Source organism: Takifugu flavidus, chromosome 9 (assembly GCF_003711565.1).
Source record: "Takifugu flavidus isolate HTHZ2018 chromosome 9, ASM371156v2, whole genome shotgun sequence".
In the NCBI taxonomy this organism is placed as follows: Eukaryota; Metazoa; Chordata; class Actinopteri; order Tetraodontiformes; family Tetraodontidae; genus Takifugu; species Takifugu flavidus.
The window spans coordinates 9,590,242-9,610,801 of record NC_079528.1 but is presented as its reverse complement, the minus strand read 5'-3'; the positions used below and the strand labels follow the sequence as shown (position 1 = coordinate 9,610,801).

The following is a 20,560-nucleotide window of genomic DNA, read 5'->3' as shown; positions in this document are numbered from 1 at the left end:
TACTACTAATAATAGCAATAATATTAATGATGAATAGAAATAATAATAATAAATAAATCACTAAAAGCAGCAATACAGTTACTCCTGCAGGAAATGTGCAAAGGAGAGGAGAGGAGAGGAGAGGAGAGGAGAGGAGAGGAGAGGAGAGGAGAGGAGAAGAGAAGCATGACCCACTGGGGTGACAGAGGTCTTTCAGCCTCAGCCTATAGCAGCATAACTAAGATGTTAACCTAATAATTAGACGACCCTCTAAATATGATAATTATGTCTGGGATAATAACTGGAACTACAGAATTACTGACAATAAGCTTTTTCAAAGAGGAAGATTTTAAGTCTAATCTCAAAAGTAGCGATGGAGTCAGCCTCCCGTACCTGGTCAGGGAGCTGGTTTCGAGAGCCGGAATCCAAATTGATCGGGTTCGTCGTTGGCCCATTTCCAGTAATTCCAGTTTCACTTTAGAATCCTTTTTCAGCTTTCCAACAAAGACATTAAAAAAAATCGAACGCTGCCACATAAACTCTGGCGGAGGTAATTACCTTTAGTCAGCAGTTTCAAATCATACCTATAGTATTAGTTTCCATTCGTGCCTGCTGCTTCTCATTAAAAAATATAAACCAGAGCACAGCACACAATTGCCGATTAAAAAAAAAAAATTTTTACTTTACTTTGCGTACTGTCGGCATGTTCTTAATTTTGGTTTGACAATGTTAATAATTAGTATTGACTGCGCATAAATGTGTAAGTGTTCAACAGACATATAGGACGCATCGCCAGGTCCATTACGTTGAGTATTTGTTTTATAGAATTGCAAATGTCAGTTTGCATGAGGTCCGGTACACGATGTCATCCATCTCTAACTAATGTGCAGAGTCATCGCGCTCAGTTCACCTAATTTTAATCATAAAACTAAGGGGAACATTTCCATTGCATCTTCTAAACGGCTATCAGCGACTGTTTCAGAATACACATCACATTACACACATTTTAAGGATGAATTAAAGGGATAAAGATAGATCCAAAGGGTGAGTATTATTAAGTCGTGGACACGATAAGCAATTCAGATCTTTCAGCAGAGTTGCAAATCGGACACTAGGGGGCGACACTGTCCCGTAGATGTCACTGCATTAAATGAGAGGGTCAAACTTGATACACATGAAATATGTAAATCCTCGTAGTGGTCTTTTACGGTTAGTTTCTAGAGTCTCTCTTTAATGAGCGGACATGAGCAGACAATGACGGGATCTCTTCTCCTCCTCCTCCTCGTCCTGTGAATGCCCCGCACCCTCCCATAAGTCTGTCTTCTCTTGGTCACAATGACAAAAACGATGAGAGCCACCAGAATGATGGCTGTTATCAGGAGGCAGCCTCCAAACACCAGCAGCGCTTTGTTCTGGAACATCCATTCACACATGGTGCATGGCTGGTGGAGGTCAGGAGATCTGCATGCCTGGGTGGCGTTGTCTTCGGGGAAACCGCCACGAGCGATGATGTCTCTGTAAAGGCCAACTGAGGCTTTGGCCTTGCTTTGGTGTTGGATTGAAGTGAATAAACCATACTGGGGGACATGTCGATCCTGCAGCTTCCAGAAGTAGAACCCCTGTAGGTTGACTCCGTCTAACTGATGAGCTGGAGACAAAGTGAATAAAACATAATCATTAAATTCCTTAATTGTCATAAAAAGACCCGTGGTGACCTCAAATGTGTCATTTGTCTTCATATGTGGGGATCATTCACAGTCCTAGCCCTGCTCTGCAAATCATCTACATTTGGACAATAATGTCCTCCCTCAAAAAGATCAAATCTACACCAAGACAAGTACAAACTACACAGCAGCAATTGTCTTAGCACTAAGTCCACAGCCATAACACTGAGTGCTCCACGACAGACTGTGGATCAGCAATAAAGCAACCATAAGCTAACCCAAATGGAGATATTGTAGTTTGGACCAACACGGTTGAGCGAACAGCCATAAAGGGCAAAGTGTAAACTGATCAGCACTGCTGCTGCTTTTCTCACCCTTCCTCTGCTTTTTATGGTCCTGGTGGTATCTGGTTCATGACAGGCTTTATATGAGGCAATATAGTAGTTAATCTCTACAGCTCTGCTGTTTCAAAATATATCAGGTTTTTTTTTTAGACTAAACGCGTCAGAACAGTGTTGGGAAGTTTGAGGACGCTGTGTCTCACCTTTGAGGGCCTCTTGCAGATAGCTCCTGAGGAAACGCTGCCTTAGCCTGTCTTCAGAGCTCACCTGGTCATCAATCCCACTGGCTGTGACAATGATGGGCAGGGCCCCTCCGTATCTCTCACTCACCCAGTTCAGGATCTTGCGCAGACCCCAGGGTGTAACAGCCTGTCTAATGTGGGACAAGGACCAGGTGGGATCTGAAAGGATCAGACACCTGTGAGCCGGTGGTTGGTTCTGCTGTACGGTAGCTTTTGAGGTGGGATATGGAGAAACCAGTCGAGTTGTGAAGTGGTTTAATGCTATAAAACCAAGTGTACCCCCCAGTTCTTCCCTCTCAGCGTCGGTGAAGTTAGGGAGAGAAGATCCCTGGAGACCCATCTGTCGAGCTTGCTCCTCCATGTAAGTCCTCATCTCTTGTGGGTAATCCCCCTTACTGTTCTTCCCATCATATCTGGTCCCCAGTAGTGGGTCTAAGAAGCGACCCAGTTCAAACAAAAGGAATCTTTGTGCTGCTTCCTTATGCGAGCCGAGGAATGGATTTGCAGGTTCGGCCCAGTCGGCGTGTAAAGCCAGCGACACCAAAGCTCTCCACTGACTGTAGTGTTGCCTCTGATACACCCTCCAGGCTTTTGCATGAGCCAGAAGGAGGTTATGAGCTGCCTGGTGGATGTCTTGGTTACTGGAATAAACATCTACAAGTCTGTTGGGCTCATTAATGGTGATCCAGTATGAGACCCAGGGCCCCAGCTGCTGGTAGCACAGGGCAGCATATACCTGAAAGGCCTCCACTGTTCTGTAGCTAAGCCAACCACCAGCGGTGTGCAGTGGGGCAGGTAAGCCCAGGTTGGTTCTGTGTGTGGGGTAGTAGAGAATGACCATGGCCTCCAGATTCAGCTTCTTCAGCTCCTTCAGGACACAGCGGTAATACCTCAAAACATTCAAATAAAACATTTCTTAAAATCATTTCAGATGAGATTGTTACTCACAAAGGTGGCTGGAATCTATACAGTTGTGTTAGCTGCTCCCAATAAAGCTACTGTTTGTGTGTTTGTACCTCAGAGCTTCATTGTTCACGTGTGAGAGGTCTCCTTGGGGTAAAATTAGTGACCAGTTTAGGGCAAAGCTATAGTGAGAAGCCCCCGTGGATTCCAAGAGGCCAAGGTACCTACGAATGGACAAGTAGTCAGTGCACTGGGGTGGTCTTGTGCTAACCATCCCTCCTGGAACTGGACGCAAAGACCCATCTCCTGTCAGGTTCCATCTGTACAAATGGGGGTCAGTAAACTGTGGCGAGAAAGGGTAGTAGCGCACCTAGAAGAGGAACCAAAGACAGAACAGAGCAATGTTAGAAAAACCTTCCAATATGAATTTGTTGTCACCTTTTATCTGTCCTCCCACCTGTAATGTAGAGTCGGCAACTCCCCAGTTAAACTCGCAGGGGAAACGGCCTTTGACCTCATGGGAGATGTCATCGCCAGGAAAACCATCAGCAGCAACAACCTTCCTGTAGTACTGAGCAGAAGTCTTAGGGCTCCTGGTTCGGTTTGGTTGGCTAAAGTCGACGTAGAAAAGGCCCCGACGCGTGTTGAAGCCGTTAGTCCACTCAAATCCATCCACCAACGACCAGGCGGCGTAGCCAAACACCTGCACTCCATCGACCTTAATAGCTGTAAAACAGAAAAGTGCTGCTTTTTTCTGTCATTTTCTTTAGATTTTCTTGCACTCTCCAGTTGTTCTCTTACCTTGAAGAACCTGGTGGATAAAAAGCTTCATCAGGTACATGGCCACAGTGTCCTCTAGTCCCACACTGGCTTCAGTAAACCATCCTCCTTCAGCCACCAGGACATGCGGGTCCCCGTACTGGTGCTTTATCCAGCCCAATAAGCGCCTCAAGTCCAGGGTCACTGTCTGCCCACGGCCGATCCCCTGACCAAGGCGCAGGTTATTGGGCCCAAAGGACAGAGCGAAAAAGTCTGCAGTGTTCTTCACTTGGAGCTTCTCCTCAGGGGAAAATGCGGGCATGAGGGATCCATGTTGTGTATTTAAAGACGCTGGGTAACCCCCATCCCCAAAAATGGGGTTGGCAAACCAACCAAGGACGGCCTCCATCGACTGCTGGCACAGCTCAATGTTGTCAGCTGTGTTTTGCCCACTTTGAGGCTCAACCCAGTGGGATCCCAAAACAATGGACACTTTACCCTTCTGAGCTGCGCGGAAGTGGTCGTCGTAGACGTGCCAGGCTTTGGCGTGTGCCTGGAAATCGCAGTAAACACAAGTTTATCAGGGTGAACCGTGTGCATTTATGGGATTGTCCGTGTAGGCTTGCTAAGTTACAATAAAAAAGAAAATATAGGACACAAAACAGCCACTGGAAAACAATCATTCATGCTGTCACATATTTGAGGCTGTGGAACAGTTAGTGAATCGTAACAGGTGTGTGTGCATGACTTCCTGTCACACGTTGCTTCTTCCCTCCACAGAAGTGCTGATGTGGTGGACCTTGACCTCAGTGTCTCTGTAAGTGCCGTGTTTACTCATCATAAAACTGTCGAAATAATGCGCAATCAACCCATAAGAGAACACAGCAAATAAACAACGAGGATTACTGTCTGCTTCCCACTGTCCCACTTAGATTCACAGATAAATCGGTTGGCTCTTTTTTAACCTACCTGGATCAGGTTGTGGGCCACAATGAGCGAGGTGGCTGTGCCCCCTTTGTCTCCAGGAGCGTGGAGCCCCACGCCGTACCCTTGAACAGCCACGAGGTATGGATTGTGCATTGTGAGCCAGTATCTAACGCGTCCCCCAAATGTACGGAAACAAAATGCAGCGTACTCCTCAAACAATCCCACCAGCGTAGCGTTTTTCCAGCCTCCGTGGCGCTTCTGTAAGGCCTGCGGCAGGTCCCAGTGATAGAGAGTGACAATTGGCTCTATTTTCTTGCTTAGTAGTCTCTCTATGAGTTGTGTGTAATGTCTGACGGCGGCCAAATTGGGCTGACCTCTGGCATTCCCGTCGGGAAACAGTCTCGGCCAGGAGAGAGAGAAAGAGTAAGATCTTACGCCGAGGTACACCAGGGCTTCCACATCTTCTTCCCAGCGAGCATAACTGTCACTAGCCACATCGGCAGTGTCTTCTGAGAGATTGGCATCAGAAGAGTGGATGAACCAGTCCCATATGGAGGGGCCCTTCCCATCGTGATCCCAGGCACCCTCTGTCTGGAAGGCAGATGTCCCAGAACCCCAAAGGAACCCTGAGGGAAACTTGTCATGGAGGAAATGCTGATCCGTCTTGGGCTGCAGCCAGGCCCTCCTGCCTTCCCCGAATGTGCAAGCCGACTTGTTGCAACCAGACAGCACCAACAGGAGGGCGAGGAAGAGGCTGCGAGGCGACGGATGGGTCAACATGGCAAAGAGGTTGTTTCAGAGATCCACTGAAACAGCATTTACAACCGGATGAACCCAAAGCTCCATGATGGTGCTGAAGATAATGATCCTCCTCCTGGCGTCTCGAGGTGCTGCGGTATCCATCTGAGAACCTGGTCAGACTGGCGCTATCTCTCCCTCAGTGTACTTGTGCTCCGTCTCAGCTCCTCCCTGTCACATAATGTTCACACATACAAAGGTTGACTCATATCAACGCACACACGGGTCATGAAATCTTTACATTTCTGAGTGTTATTTTCATTTCTATCTCCATAAAATCACCCTCATTTAAAAATAAAAAGCCTCTATTTTTTTAAACGGAGGACTGACATGCAAGAGGACATTATTATGGCGCACACACACACACACACACACATACGCACACACACAAACAGGAACATTCTTGCGTCAATTATTAGCTTGTACTCTGATCTTAGCTCGATTATCTAAGAAAGAAGTTCACACTGACAACAAACAAGCAATGATGTTTTGCTGTGCCGAAAAACAACTTTCACCTTTCAGTAAATGGATTTCATGTCAAAATTGATTTGACGTATTATTTGACAAGAAAAATAATAAAGACAATAAGCAGTTAAAAGAGCCATTTCATATCGCCAGCAGCTGCTGAGAACCTTTGCAATGAGCTTCCCAGATTTGATCAAACGGGGCTGGGTGAACACACAGACATCAGCCCATATCACCTTATTCAATTTAGCTCCTCTTCTTGTATGAGTAATAGTCAAAGATGGTGGAAAACAACAGCCAAATGGGATTAATACGGCCAAGAGCACATGCATGTGTTGGGTTTGACAGAGGCAGCTCATCAAAAAGTCACTTCCTCGCCCTTCCTCATTAAAGGTGGTGTGTGTGGCTGGCAGGAGGCAACGGGGTAGTTGCCCAGGATACACTCCGCCTCGAGCTCCCAGTGGGAGTTGATTTATTTAGGAAATGATCATTTACCACCCAGCCTGACCTCAGCGTGCGTGCTGCAGAAACCACGCTCCCACTAACATGAACAAATCTAAGACAGCCTCATCAGGGTTTAAATGATGGAGTCATACGTATGAAACAAATACAAAATACGCCGTTAGTTCACATTCAGTGCATCACTTTTTTCTCCACAAACAAATGATTATGTCAGAAATATTTGAGGCAAAACGGAGGGAAGTGAAATTACCATGTAAATCAGTTCATATCTAAACACTTTCATTTCCGTATGTTCTACTTGATGTCCGTTACTGTAACACTGCAGACACTCCCCCTGGCTTTCTGGAGAACCACTGACTCCTTCAGTAAAGATATATTTCTTGTTTTTTCTGTTAATTAATATGGTTGGGAACAGATCAATAATGCAGGCTCGAAAAGTTCCATTTTGAGGCAACATCAAATATCCAGCAGGTCAATGACGAGTTGCCGGACTCTCAGGTTAGTGCAGTTATTCATGTTTACGTAATCATTTGCATTGGAAAATGATAATTTCATCATTTCTCAGCTCAATTCTCAACACGACTGTTAAGTGTAACAAAAAGGAGCCAAAATGACTATAAAGAGAGAAAAAGAAAATGACAGAATATAATTATTTGAAGTCAACTCATTTTCACAACGTTAATTTTCGAGAAAGTAGAATTATGGAGAAAATATTCTGTGAAAATATTCACTTATAGAAGCTAATTTTAGGGAACTTTTCAGCCTTTAAAAGACAATAAAAATGATTCCCAGTGATCAAAAATCAGTTCTTAAACAAAAATATGAAAAATATCTGCTGTCAAAATGTGAAAAGCTAAAAGCAGAACCAGCAATTACCAGATCAAATTAGATGCTCAGGTTGTACTTTAATGACGATGTCTCAAAACAGCTTTTGTCCTTTAGTTTTATTCAGGTTAATAATGGGGTCCACCATCGCCATCTTCTGCGCAGCAGCCATGTTGATGCCACAGCTGAGTGTTTCATATCTTCGCATTTATATTGATCTCTCGTCCAGAAACCTCTCGTCAGTCCCAGGAGACCTTCCAAAGGAAGCTGAGTATATTGACCTTTCGCTCAACCACATACGGCAGCTTAAGCGAGGAGACTTCAGGAACACCCCCATCCTGAGATTCCTCAACATTTCGGGGAACTGTTTGGACAGTATCCACCCAGAGACCTTCCTCCACACACCGCTGCTGGAGGACCTGGACCTGTCACACAATGAGCTGAAGGACCTGATGGATCAGCCATACCTGCAGCACACAGAGAACCTCGTGGCTCTGAATTTGGCCCACAATAAGTTCCTCACAATGACCCTCGCGAGAGAGTTCGGTTCCCTGGTGAAACTGCAGAGATTAACGCTGGGAGGGAGCACAATCAGCGTGGGCGACTTCAGGAACATTGCTGACGTGGAGCTACGCGTGATGAGCCTCTTCCTGGAGGGTGTGCTGGTTTATGAGCCAGGATCTCTGCAGGATGTGTACGCACGGAGGCTTCAAGTCAAATTTAACAACAAATTTCCCCACGATCTGATGGAGGATGCTCTGTCCTTCTTTCCTGAATTGGAGCTGCTGGAGTTGTCGAGTGGATATCAGGAGCTGAGCAAGCAGCTGAGCCAGAGATCTGAAATCTACACATCCTGCCTGTATTTGACCCATATATCCATCAACTGGCCCGACTTCACTCAGTATGTCCACGTAGCCCTGAACACCACTGTTACCCACCTGGGGGTCTCTGGCGTGACCATGTACAGATTACCTCAAAATGCCACCCCAGTAGCAGAAACATCTAGAGTGAAGTCTCTCACATTCAGAAGAGCAGTGGTGCGGTCTTTTCTGTTTTCACAGGAGGCCGTTTACAACTTCTTCATCAACATGCCAGTGGAGAATCTAGCTCTCACCGAGACTTCGATCATACACATGACCTGCCCAAAGTCTGAGAGTCCCATCACGCAGCTGAATTTCTCCTACTGTAGTATGACTGACACCATCTTTTCCCGAGTGGAGGGCTTGATCACCGTTGAATGTAAGACTCTTGGGAATGTAAGGACATTGGCTCTGGCAGGAAACAACCTCAAAAGCCTCAAGTCGCTCAGCATACGCATGCAATACATGAGATCCCTGCAGGACCTGGACCTCAGCCTCAACCTGTTGGTGTATGATGGCCAGAAGGGATGCGTGTGGCCACAGAACATCAGCAGCATGAGTCTGTCCTCTAATGGTCTGACCGATTCAGTGTTTCAGTGCCTCCCCGAGAATGTTGAGAGACTGGACCTCCAGAACAACCAGATTTCTGCAGTTTCATCATCCACACTGGGACTAGTGAGACTTTGGTACCTGAATCTAAATGCCAACAAGCTGCTGGACCTGCCTGTGTGTCACAACTTCCCTCTGCTACAAGAGCTTTTGCTCAAATCCAATTCTCTCCACACGCCATCTGTGGACAGGCTAAAAAGTTGCCGTAGCCTGAAAACCTTGGATGCTAGCAGCAACCCCTTCACATGCACCTGTGATCTGATGGGGTTTATTCGACTTGGCCTTAAATTTGAAAAGGGTGGAGCAGCCGTTACATTCTTGCAGTGGCCACATGGATACTACTGCAGCTACCCAGAGGCTGTTAGAGATTCCAACCTGAACAACTTCTGGATCCCAGAGATCTCCTGTAACTCTTATTTGCTAGCTGCTGCCATCCTGTGTCCCGCAGTTGTAGTTATTACTGTGGTTCTGACGTTGTGCCGTCATTTTGATATCCCCTGGTACCTGGGCATGATCTGGCAATGGATGCAAGCCAAGCACAGAGCTAGACAACGACAGCCTCGCCCCGAAGTTTTACTGGGTATAGAGTTTCACGCTTTTGTGTCTTATAGTCAAAAGGATGCGGCTTGGGTCTTTGACCATCTTCTCCCCAACCTTGAAAGCCCCGCAGGAGGACTCCGGATCTGCCACCACGGGAAGAACTTTGTGCCTGGAAAACCCATCATCAACAACATCATGACCTGCGTGGAGAAGAGCAGACGCTGCGTGTTTGTCCTCTCGGCTCACTTCGTCAAGAGCGACTGGTGCCACTACGAGCTGTACTTCGCCAGTCACCAGCACCTGGCTCTCGGCTCGGACAGCGTTGTGCTGGTGCTGCTGGAGCCTGTGCCTCAATACCTGATCCCATCCAAGTACTACCAGCTGAAGTCCATGATGGCCCGACACACATACTTGGAATGGCCTCAGGACAGGGCAAAGCAAAGGCTGTTCTGGGCCAACCTCAGGGCTGCTCTACAGGCAGATCTGCCACATCTAACAGTCACTGGAATAGAGGAGTGACTCTTTACATAGAAAAAATACATAAATGTTATACATTTTAAGTAATCCAATGGAATTTAAAGGAAAAGATGGAAGTTTGTAACTTTACATAAAAGTGGTTTGAGAAACATTGGACACGATTTTATCTTTTTTAGGTTTAATGAAAAAGTTTTTACACCCTAACAAGTTGATTAAGTTTGTAATAAAATAAAAAAAAATCAAAGCACAAAAATGCACTTAATTGTATCAATTGCTTCACATGTCACAGTACAATTAATCACCTATTGTGGTTACCCTCAAGCTGGAATAAAAAAGAAAAGTACACACACAAAATAAGAAAATAGCATCACCTGGAGCTCTCTAAAAAGAGGCACATTCAAGGCAAGAGCATTTGTTTAAGAGCTCAGAGAATGATGATAAGACAGGCAGAAGTCTACCCTGCACTGGCGTCAGACAGTCTGTCCATGTGCGCCGAAAGTGTGCCCAAGTATGAAAAGTTCTTAAGTCTTAATGTGACTGTCAGGGAAGAGACTGGATGATGATGACCTTCTCGTTGATGCAGAAACGGTGCAGCACACTCAGCAGGTTCTCTCCACAGCGCGACACCTGTCGTTCCATCGCCAGGCGGAAGTCTTCCTTCACTCCTTTAGTGATTCCGCGAGTCACGGTGTGATGTCTGAGGACGGAAAAAAAGATCAAATTAACATAAACCTACACGTGGTCAGACATGTATTCAATTCTGATATTTTAACCTCTGTAAACTTTGCTCACATATTTAAACTAGCCAGTCACTGTTGCACAATTTTGTCTCATCGTCATAAATAAAAAGCACATAAAACGTGTCCACAAATGAAATGAGCTCAAGTGTTATGAAAAGGCAAAAAAGGTAACTGACAGCTTCCATACAATTCCTCAAATACAATAACGACAGTGATGACCACAGACAGACGAGCAGTGGCTCAAAGAAACAAACGCCGACAGGAAATCAAACAACGACTAACTCTTGATGTAGAATGACAGGCCCAAATCAAAACTGGGGAATGACAAGCCTTGAAGTGGGGAATGGAGGAAGGGTGACTGGCATGGGGGAGGAATGGGACTGTGGTCGGAGGGGCCTGGGGTACCTGTCCATCGTCTGCACCCCTTGTAGAAGGAGGGTATTTAACTCGACCCCCAGGGCAGGGCTAGGATTCCTGAGGGACAGCAACATTCAACAACTCTCAGTCAGTGAGGGTGCATTTAAATGTCTCATCTACAGTCATGAATGACGGAGTTTGACAGAAGCTTTACATTTGCTGTAAACCCCCTTCTTTCTCAACAGCATTTTCATTTTTAACACAATGTTCCCCACAGGCCATGTCTACTGCATCATCAGTCTAGACCTCTGTTCTCTTGACAAACAGCAACAGAACGGGTGTGTGCAAAGTCACCATGCCGATCGAGGGATTTCTGAAAGTGGGGGGCTTACTTGATCAACATTCCCTGGTTGGGCAGCAGCTCCAGCTGAATCCTTCCCCCTTCTGGAGTGCGCAGATATGCAAACTCCTCCAGCATGTCAATGTCTGACAGCAACCATGAGTTCATGGAAACTAACAGCGACAACAAAGGAACTGATCTGTCTTCATTTATTGATCCAACTTACTTTTTACCTCCATGGATCATTTAGGTGATAAAAGGATACTGGTGACATAGTTGAAGAAATTCTCATACTGAAAACTGCCTTGCTGACAGATCTTTTCGATGGCCTTCAAAAACAGCATTTCACCCTGTGGCCAGTCATACTGCAGAAGCACCACCACATGTCCAAGGGACAAGTCGTCACGGCTGTCTGTGAAGGCGCGGAGCTGAACGGACAAAATTAGGAGGACAGAGAGCCAGTTAAACAAGTTCACCAGGCAGGATTTCACACATCACACGAATTAGTCGGAGTACCTTGAAGCAGGCCAGCATTAGCTGAAGACAGAAGGGCAGCACATGCTTGCTTGTGCAGGGAAGCAACTTGAGTTCATTACCTTATAAATAATAAATAAATCAGTGTGTATTACTGAGGTTAACACTGTTAGATACATTTAAAACTGATCAATGCAAGGAATCACTCAAGAAACACTGTTCATCATACAGTCATTTCACCTTTTCTTGCTTTGGGCTTGAATCTGCCCTGATCCTCAGAGGACTTTGTTGGAATTTGGTTGGGAGGCACCAGCCCACCGACAACGTCGAGCAGTTTGTCACATGCCATCTTCAATACAGACACAAGAAATTTGAAAATTTAAGACAAATTATTACTCACATTTTTTAACTGAATATAACATGAATATCACACAAGTTTTTGGTAAATTAAGGAGATTAAAGTGTTAAAAAAATGACTGGAAATCATTTCTACGTTTGAGTTTAGCTTTCAAAATTGTTTAGTATAAACAGCCTCTCGTTCACTGCAACTTTGCCCTGGAAAACTGAACACAGCTCCACCTGTAGGCCGATCGATGTATAACATTTAAAATAAAGTCATATTCGTACAAGAACATCCTCCAGCAAAAACAAAGAATACAAATGGAAATATTTAAACTCCCATCTATACGATTGGTTCTATGTGTATTTGAGCATATGTATGTACCCTGTACTCGCCCAGTGCGTAGTGGCAGGACGCCTGCTGTATTAAAGCCCTGTACTGTTCAAGGCTGGCTTGACCTGAGGGGCTCTGCTGGCCAGGCTGAGGATGCTGCATTGAAGCCATCTGGTGCAGGCTGGACAGGGCCTTACGGTATTGTCCCTGGAGATATGCAATCATATGAAAACACAGATATAATCTAAATTTGATTTAATCTGTCTTTGAATGTCTGAATGGAGAAGACATTAATCGACAGGAAAACCGCAAAAAGTGCAGAAACTTAAATTCAACTGCAGTGTGAGGAAAGTAAAACCATTTTCATCAGAGTGAAACTATGACTGAAACAGACAACTGCATGCTATTTTAGAGTGGAAACAGGATGTGAAAGTCAGCAGTTAAGCACCACTTTGCTTATTTATTTCATAGAGACAGAAATTATAGAAAAACCTTGAGATTAATGTTAAGTGTGTCAAAGAAAAACTTGTCTTGTTTCTTGCCTGATATATGATCATGTCAGTGAGAAATATTCGGAACCATAGCCAGCTGTCCGTCTTCCAAGAGGCACAGATTTTCTTGAACTCTGTAAAAATTATGCATCAAATTTATAGAATATAAAACTCAGTGGGTACTGATGTTAATCTAAGGACTTTTTCCCAACCAGCCATTCATTAATACTGAATAACATTAAGAAAAACTGTGCTGTGTTTTTGAGGCAAATATAAAAACAAGACAAAATACAATAAAATACAGCACTGTACAAAGATTTCCATCAGCTTCATGAGTTTAATATGTTACTAATGTGTCAAGCAAAAAATACTCCACAGATTAGTTGTTTACCAGTTTCTAGACCATCGTGGGAGTGAAGCAAGGCCCAACTTTCCTTTGCTGTGCGGAAGCCTTCGTGAATCTCTGACCAGGTCGGCATCTCTGTCTTGTTCACTAAAATGTGTCGACCTCGACCTTTTCCCAAGCCTTCTTCATCATCTGAGCTCTAGACCAGAATTTAAAAAAAGAGGTATGTATATGAATGAAAAAAGGCTCTTCATCACTGCCTTCAGGCCTAAATAACATGTAATCCGAACTCACCATCGTCTTCTCTCTGCCATCTGCCAATTTGCGTTTCTTATGCGCGTGTTTGACGGCTCCTCTTTCCACCTCCACATCGTTATACACCGAGCTCAAATCCTCTACAAGTACCCATGGCCCAGAATTCAGACCATTCACACCTGCCACACATGAACACAACATCCAGAACTTTAATCAACCAGTCTGGGTGCTTACAAAAACCCAAATTAAATAGGCTGACCTTGAAATAGTGCAGGCTGTACAGCTGAGACATATAAGAAGGCACTTCGGAAGAGGACAAGTGCGGCACATATCACAATTTGACTGCAGCAGCGAGACCTGGTGTCCCCTTCCAGACCAGGAAGGTAGCGAAACAGTTCCTTCACACGTTGCAGCATGTCTATGTAACTCCTGGACAAAAGTAAGAGCCTTCATAAACTCATAACATAACCGGACATGTTAGCTACCTTCCAACATACATCAGGTAATATTTGTAATATATTGTAATATGTTTTAGTTCTTTTATACATTATAATGTACCTCTGACCCTTGTCTCCCTGCCATTCACAACGTGCTCCAGCCAGAGCAAGAATATCCAAAAGCCTCTCCCAAGGTTCAGGTACAACTGAGGATTTCTCTGACAAGCCGTCAATGACGTAACGCTGGGAGCCACGCGACACACTGGGTGACTTTAATGAGCCACCCTCTTGAGACCCTGAAAGAACAAGAGCAGGAGGATGAAAACAGTCAAGCATTAAAAGGAAATTAGATGGAGACTGATCCTTAACTGGATGCAGCTTTACCGTGTATCTGTACATCAGCTGAAGGCCCACGTGTAACGTAACCAATGTAAAATTCGGCTGCCTTGAGCAAATACTTTTGTATCAGGCTGGTCGGCAAGCGCATGTCCATATTTTTTAGGACCAAAGGAAGAACATCACAGACTGAAAGTATAAAAATACAGAATAAATGCAAAGCTTATATATGTTATATATAGGTAATAGACTACTGTATTGGGAATTCAAATGAAGCAAAATTTAATTTCGTGTTTAACTCGCCAAAAAGTTTTCTAAAGCAGTTGACTGGAGTCTCCACGTTCTCCGTTGCCTCGGCTTCCAACAATGTTTCTCCGAGACTGACCTAAACATTAGTAACAATATCCATATTTTACTTGGTTTTTCATTCTGCATTCAAGATTACGATATTATATCACTCATACACACCCCGTGTTGAACAACAGATTCTGGAAAGCGCTTGAGAAGGAGAAGCAGCATCTCCGCCTTTTCCAGAGTGTTAAAACATTGCTCTGTGGCTTTCAGGAGCATCTCACACTGCACGTGACCAGGAAGTGTCTCAAAGAGGGCTGAGGAATAGAGACAGAGATAAACATCACATGGAATTATTATGTTGAAATCCCCAGCATAAAAGATGCTCCCATGCATATGAAGGGACAATATCCTGATGACAAGGCATCTAAAGTCCTCTCACCTCTCAAAAATTGTGCATGTTTGTCCTGACAGTCGCTGCGCAGGGCAGCAGTGATAATACTAATCTCTCGCCAAATAATGGGTTGATCTGGAAAATTTATGAACCTAAAGGATGGAGAAACTGTTAGTGCAGTTTAAGCAAAGGGTGTCCATGATACCGGTATTATAACTCACATGTCGTACAACAGCCTGCCCGCAGAAGCAGTCCTCTCTGAATTGCGTTCAATGATGTACATTTCATACTGTAATCACAAATTGTGACAATGGATTTACATTTTAAATGACCAAAGTATATCTGTGTTCTAGGAAAGAATGATTTGGGGTACACATATAGGACCACCACTCGAGATATGTTTTGGTGCATGATACCTGTATGGTGAAGTCTGCAGGATAAAGGGTTCTAGCAGTTATGAGCCACGCTTTGGCCGCACAGGGGTCTTCAGAGACGAGATCTCGGGCTCTCTTCACCAAAAACTCGCAGTCTTTTTGCGCAGACATGATAAAGGAATTGTGATATCGACGTCGTAGGACACAACCCGACACAGTTTATAGATCAGATCGTTGTTCAGTCCATATGGCTGTCACAAACTTAATTCTCAGTTGATACATTCAGCGAGTTAAAAATCCAGCTTGGCGTTGGTGTTTTTTTAAAGAAAGAAATGTCCTGAAAACTGTAAGTAGACAGCTCTGTTAGCAGCACATAGCTACTAGGCGTTACCGCTGACGCATCTTTAGTAGCGTTATTTTCGATGGTCTAGCACTTATTTCCTAAAATTTTCAAAAATGCACCTTTATTTTCGAATACGGATTGCTTTTCTAAGTTGTGAACTAACGTCAGCTATACCGTTACCTATATTTACCGACACATTGCAACGTTAGGTTACGACAGTGACGTGACCCATTGATCGTAAATCGCTGTGGCATAGGCTTGCTTTACGGCCACAGCGTCCACAACCTACCCACAGCCAACCACCTGGAACCACTGACAACCTTACTTCTTGAACTTTAAACACACAAAAACTAGTTAACTGTTTTCAATTAGACTATAATTTCTAACAGGATATAAGATTAACCACGTGTATAAGATTGGATTCATCCCAGCAGCCACCAAGTTAATCGCTACTGCACTATTGACAACTTTCACCCTTCTACAACCCCACAAAAGCTTTCTTTGATTTTACAGAGATCAATGAACACAATAGTTATTTACGCCACCGTGCTATATTATAATTAGGTTCCATTGTGTTATACTAGCCCTCTATACAACTGGTGCTGGCCATAGCCAACTGCGAAGAAATAGAAATGCAACAGGGTAGGCTATGGAAAAGAGAAGACACTACACTCAATGCAAGTCTTTTAAACAAAATTTAATGTTCCAACATTTTACTAAACAGAACAAAGTTTATATCAAGTATTTACGTCACTAACCTATTTCAATCGCAAAATAAAGAGAATCAAGATACTAAATATTTACAGTTTAAAATATATTTAAACTGGGTCTTTTTTGTTTGTTTGTTTTGTTTTAACTCACTTTATATCCCTGCCGCGACATTATTCCTCTCGCCAATACAATAAAATGCAAATGAAACCTATGGATGGTGACATGCTAGTGGTCACTTAGCGACTTGAACAGCCAATAGCGGCCTTCCTTATTGAGGAGTCGGCAGCGCTGCTCTCGTCTTGTCTGTTGCTCCAGCCACGTTCAATAGTTGTGTTTCAGTCACGCTCCGAATAACCTCCCTGCCTGTCTGAGGTCAAGACAGCGGCTGATATGCACGGCAGGTAAAACGATCACTCCAACGGTTGCTTGACCAGAGCTACGAACGCATTTTTGGGGCTCGCATCGTGATATTCAGCCGATCTCCAGGAAGTGTGCAAGCAGTCAGGTTTCACAGCTTGCCCGATTTGACTTCTCCAGCTAGGCACTCAGAACCCAGAATTCTAAACACGTAAACGAATAAACGTCGGATACAGCCTCTCGGTGTGTTTTTTTGTTTGTTTGTTTGTTTTGTTTTACCCTGGCAATTTATTTTCAACGTTTAACGTACTTTCGATATTGAAGGCCCTACCAATTATAACCGTTGGACTCGCTAACCTGGCTAACGAACCTAGCAGTGGGGCGTGTTTGTATGAATTAAGCATGCTAGCCCATCGAAGATTTGATGAAAGTCAGCTTTTGCTGCCATACATATCGACACATGTCGTTTGCGTCCTATAATATAGAGTAAACCGAAAGTAGGCCTTCTGTCTGTGTCAGCCTGCAGACGGACGACACGCTGAGATCTCCGCGATACAGAAATTACATAAGGTCCAAAGAATTAGAAACGGTCAATCACATTTGTGTAAGTACGTTGTTAGCTTCTCCTTGGATATATTTATCATTGTATTTAGGTAACTTCTAATAATATTATCATTCACTTTTGTTTTAATGTCTCGCATCACAGGGAAAATACTTCCGCGTTTGGAACCATCACAAATATGCTGCCGTCAAATGTTCTGGATTATTAAAAACAAAACCTGTCTTTAAATCATGCATGCTCTAATAAGTCATAATAGATGTTCCGTAATTAATGTTGAGCAACTAAGTTTGACCTTAGTCTTCATATAATATTGTTGCCGTGTATTTTTCATTGGCATCTATGAATAGGAGACTTGTATATTATAGTACATTGGGTGTTTGGAATTGGAATTACATGACCCATGGTATGAAGATACAATGATATAATATTATGTATAGCTTGGTTTTACTCTCCTCCAATACAATCCGGTCACATATGACTCTGTTTGAGCAGCTCTTATCACTTGGCATCAGACGCAGGCTAGTTTTATTAAATCAAACTTTCCCTGGTTGTCTCCCACAGAAAGCAGTGGTGCTGATGTGATGCTAAAGGAACAGCCTTCGAGGCACAGCAATCTGATGGCTGTTAGCACCATGGCCTCTGAGTCGGCCCGGACACCTCAGCCACAGGACGCCCTGACCAATGCCAGGCCCACCCTGCTGCCTGCTGATTTGTCGAGTTCCCTGCTGGGTGATCATCACAGCAAGTACTATGTGTGCGGATCTATCGCAGCTCTTACCAACGTCATGTTGACATTTCCCATTCAGAAAGTGCTGTTCCGACAGCAGTTGCATGGTGTGCGGGCCATTGAAGCAGTACAGCAGCTGCAGAGGGATGGGCTGAGGAATCTCTATCGGGGTCTGCTGCCCCCACTGCTCCAGAAGAGTACTACAGCAGCTATGATGTTTGGTCTGTACCAGGACTTCTCACGGGTCTCATTAGACCGGGCCAAGGGAACCGGCATTCCAGAGTGGATCACTCGAAGCTTTGCTGCAGCTATGGCAGGAACTGCGGAGGCAGCCCTGACACCGTTTGAGCGTGTGCAGACTCTCCTACAAGACCATCGGCACCATGGCCGCTTCAATAACACAGCCCACACCTTCAGAACTCTTTTGTCAGAGTATGGTGTTAGAGAGTGCTACCGTGGACTTGTGCCCATACTCCTCCGCAACGGCCCCAGCAACGTTCTCTTCTTTGGGCTCCGGGGACCCATCAAAGAGCAGCTTCCAGAAGCCACGACCAAGACAGGGAACTTGGTGAATGATTTTGTGTGTGGAGGTTTGTTAGGAGCAGGCTTGGGCATCATGTTCTATCCATTAAATGTAATTAAGTCCAGGGCTCAGTCTCAGGTGGGGGGGGACTTCCAGCCCACCAGGGAGGTGCTGTTAACGGTGTGGAGAGAACGTGGTGGAAGCTTGGCCATGCTTTTCAGAGGGGCACACCTCAATTATCACCGATCTCTTCTCTCCTGGGGCATCATCAATGCCACCTATGAGCTGTTATTGAAAATTGTCTGAACTTAATAATTCAATAGCCTTTCTGACACAGGCCAAAAACCGCTTGCCATCACCATTACCTATAAGAGTATTTAAGGCTCACGTGTTAGTTGGTACAAAACGGTGCCAGGGTCCAATGGAAACGCCCTTGTTTGTCATGTATACGGAAATGAAGATGCGAGTGACGTTTTAGTGATCTGAACTGTTTGTGTACATGTGCTGTGGTGTACTCAGTGGACATAATCAGTCTGTTTTTGGCCACATTTCCTAAAATCCTTTTTTACAGTTTGACCATTGAGATACAAAAAATTTATTAGCAAGGAGAGTGTTGGCTGTTTTATTTATATGCTCTGTCCACCTACTCACCCACTTTGGGCTAAAGCCAATGGGTCAAGATTTATCACCTGCCAACAAAATGTTTTGGATTGTTTTATGAACTTCTGCTGATGTGTGTTCAATTTATAAAAGTGCCACTATGTGTATGTAAGTAAAACAGAATTCCACAGAAATCTTGTCTGTTTTCCATCCTTATTGCTCAAAAACACACTTTTTGCCTCCACCAAAGAGGTTATGTGACGGCTGATGTCAGTGTTTCTGAATCAAATAGGTTATGTGTGAATTTTAATGACATTTTCAGAAAATATTGACAATGGGTCAAGGAAGAGTGATGTTCTGGATTTGGGGGGCTAAAGATCAAAGCAAGGGGTTACTATGGGTGTAAATGGCAATATATGGAAACATGATCCGCTTGGTGGTCTGTGCTCTCTATGCTTCCCCCCTAATTTACTAATGTTTCAATCAAACAGCAGCTCCTAAAGCACTATTGATGGTTTGTAACTTTAATGTTGTTTTCTATATCGCTCTTCACTCTCACGCCTGTGCTCCAGACTGTCTCTAACATGTTGACACAATGGGTTCAGATTTCAAGCCTGAGCAGATGAAGTGACCATGCAGTGGCTCTTGCTGGCTGCAGTGGCCCAAAGAGGAAAGGCATGCTGCCTGGACACAAAAAATGCTGAGATAAGACGAGCACAAAAAAAGCAGCCCTGTCCTTCCTTGGTCTGCTTCTCTATCTCTTTTGCAGCTTTCTTTGTGAGTATTTTGGTTTAATCTTTTTCTGATCATCTTGGGTTGACTTAACTTTTGCAAGTTTATAAAATGTGGCACTAGTATCTTAGTTTATTTCCACTCTCTAAACACGAGCTATAACATCTAAAACCAATCTGGTAGCAAAAGTGTTTGAAATAGGCCCCGATTATTTACCTGTTCATATGCATATCCTCAGACAAATGGAGACATAAACGAATGAAACCTTTTTTGAAGATTAAGGGTTTGGGTTTTTTTTGTCTTGGGCCACTCCTCAGTCTGACTAATATCTTACATTAACCTCTGGCTGCCCTGCCCTGGTGCAAGAGTTCACTCTAATCCCTTCCTTGTCACCGGGTAGTCAGTAGGCATCAGTACGATGTATTGCCGTCGGGCCGCTTAAACACCCATACGGAGGAGAAAACACTGCGTACGCTCTTTCACCTGGAGCATATTTCCTTTCTTACATATGAAATGTCCTGCGTGTGACAGATCCATGCATCAGGATGTCAGATCATTCATGAGGTATCTACTGCAAAGTTCACAAAACTGTATTTTAAGGTGTATTTATGTACCAAAAGAAAAAAGAAATCCTGCTTTCATGGCC

At 44.2% G+C, this 20,560-nt stretch overlaps 4 protein-coding genes across 7 annotated transcripts; 2 read left to right on the top strand and 2 right to left on the bottom strand.

Annotated features, from left to right (window-relative positions):
• Positions 1-775: 775 nt before the first annotated feature.
• Positions 776-5,936, bottom strand: klb (klotho beta). Its single transcript, XM_057043239.1, has 6 exons — positions 4,858-5,936; positions 3,931-4,441; positions 3,587-3,855; positions 3,243-3,499; positions 2,188-3,116; positions 776-1,627 (listed from the first exon to the last, which is right to left on the bottom strand). Exons 1-6 carry the CDS (start codon positions 5,593-5,595, stop codon positions 1,197-1,199), a joined length of 3,135 nt encoding a protein of 1,044 aa, XP_056899219.1. The 5' UTR covers positions 5,596-5,936; the 3' UTR covers positions 776-1,196.
• Positions 5,937-6,852: 916 nt separating this feature from the next.
• On the top strand, positions 6,853-10,005 carry tlr1 (toll-like receptor 1). Its single transcript, XM_057043891.1, has 2 exons — positions 6,853-7,038; positions 7,483-10,005. Exon 2 carries the CDS (start codon positions 7,500-7,502, stop codon positions 9,891-9,893), a length of 2,394 nt encoding a protein of 797 aa, XP_056899871.1. The 5' UTR covers positions 6,853-7,038; positions 7,483-7,499; the 3' UTR covers positions 9,894-10,005.
• A 2-nt stretch (positions 10,006-10,007) lies between these two features.
• Positions 10,008-15,650, bottom strand: ints10 (integrator complex subunit 10). 2 transcript variants are annotated; one of them, XM_057043892.1, is made up of 18 exons: positions 15,402-15,650; positions 15,207-15,274; positions 15,034-15,137; positions 14,769-14,908; positions 14,604-14,685; positions 14,349-14,489; positions 14,086-14,260; positions 13,787-13,956; positions 13,567-13,706; positions 13,318-13,471; positions 12,978-13,060; positions 12,487-12,642; positions 12,003-12,111; positions 11,805-11,884; positions 11,554-11,716; positions 11,341-11,434; positions 10,997-11,065; positions 10,008-10,548 (listed from the first exon to the last, which is right to left on the bottom strand). In XM_057043892.1, exons 1-18 carry the CDS (start codon positions 15,528-15,530, stop codon positions 10,392-10,394), a joined length of 2,214 nt encoding a protein of 737 aa, XP_056899872.1. In that variant the 5' UTR covers positions 15,531-15,650; the 3' UTR covers positions 10,008-10,391. The 2 variants fall into 2 exon arrangements, with proteins under 2 accessions (XP_056899872.1, XP_056899873.1); XM_057043893.1 differs by lacking the exon at positions 10,997-11,065.
• Positions 15,564-19,376, top strand: slc25a51b (solute carrier family 25 member 51b). Of its 3 annotated transcripts, none has more exons than XM_057043901.1 (2): positions 15,564-15,705; positions 17,894-19,376. In XM_057043901.1, the coding sequence occupies exon 2, from the start codon at positions 17,914-17,916 to the stop codon at positions 18,886-18,888; it is 975 nt and encodes a 324-aa protein (XP_056899881.1). In that variant the 5' UTR covers positions 15,564-15,705; positions 17,894-17,913; the 3' UTR covers positions 18,889-19,376. The 3 variants fall into 3 exon arrangements, with proteins under 3 accessions (XP_056899881.1, XP_056899880.1, XP_056899883.1); XM_057043900.1 differs by lacking the exon at positions 15,564-15,705 and adding an exon at positions 16,655-16,814; XM_057043903.1 differs by lacking the exon at positions 15,564-15,705 and adding an exon at positions 16,844-17,013.
• Positions 19,377-20,560: the final 1,184 nt, after the last annotated feature.

Bases quoted from the DNA above. Each gene is read 5' to 3' on its own strand.
- tlr1 (XM_057043891.1), top strand. From the start codon at position 7,500: ATGGGGTCCACCATCGCCATCTTCTGCGCAGCAGCCATGTTGATGCCA.
- klb (XM_057043239.1), bottom strand. From the start codon at position 5,595: ATGTTGACCCATCCGTCGCCTCGCAGCCTCTTCCTCGCCCTCCTGTTG. The intron at 3,856-3,930 runs GTAAGAGAACAA...TCTGTTTTACAG, and splicing joins TATCCACCAGGTTCTTCAAG to CTATTAAGGTCGATGGAGTG. The intron at 1,628-2,187 runs GTGAGACACAGC...CTTTGTCTCCAG, and splicing joins TCTGCAAGAGGCCCTCAAAG to CTCATCAGTTAGACGGAGTC.
- ints10 (XM_057043892.1), bottom strand. From the start codon at position 15,530: ATGTCTGCGCAAAAAGACTGCGAGTTTTTGGTGAAGAGAGCCCGAGAT. The intron at 13,707-13,786 runs GTCAGCCTATTT...CATGTGTGGCAG, and splicing joins ACAGCCTGCACTATTTCAAG to GTGTGAATGGTCTGAATTCT. The intron at 10,549-10,996 runs GTACCCCAGGCC...TTCCGTCCTCAG, and splicing joins GGGGTGCAGACGATGGACAG to ACATCACACCGTGACTCGCG.
- slc25a51b (XM_057043901.1), top strand. From the start codon at position 17,914: ATGCTAAAGGAACAGCCTTCGAGGCACAGCAATCTGATGGCTGTTAGC.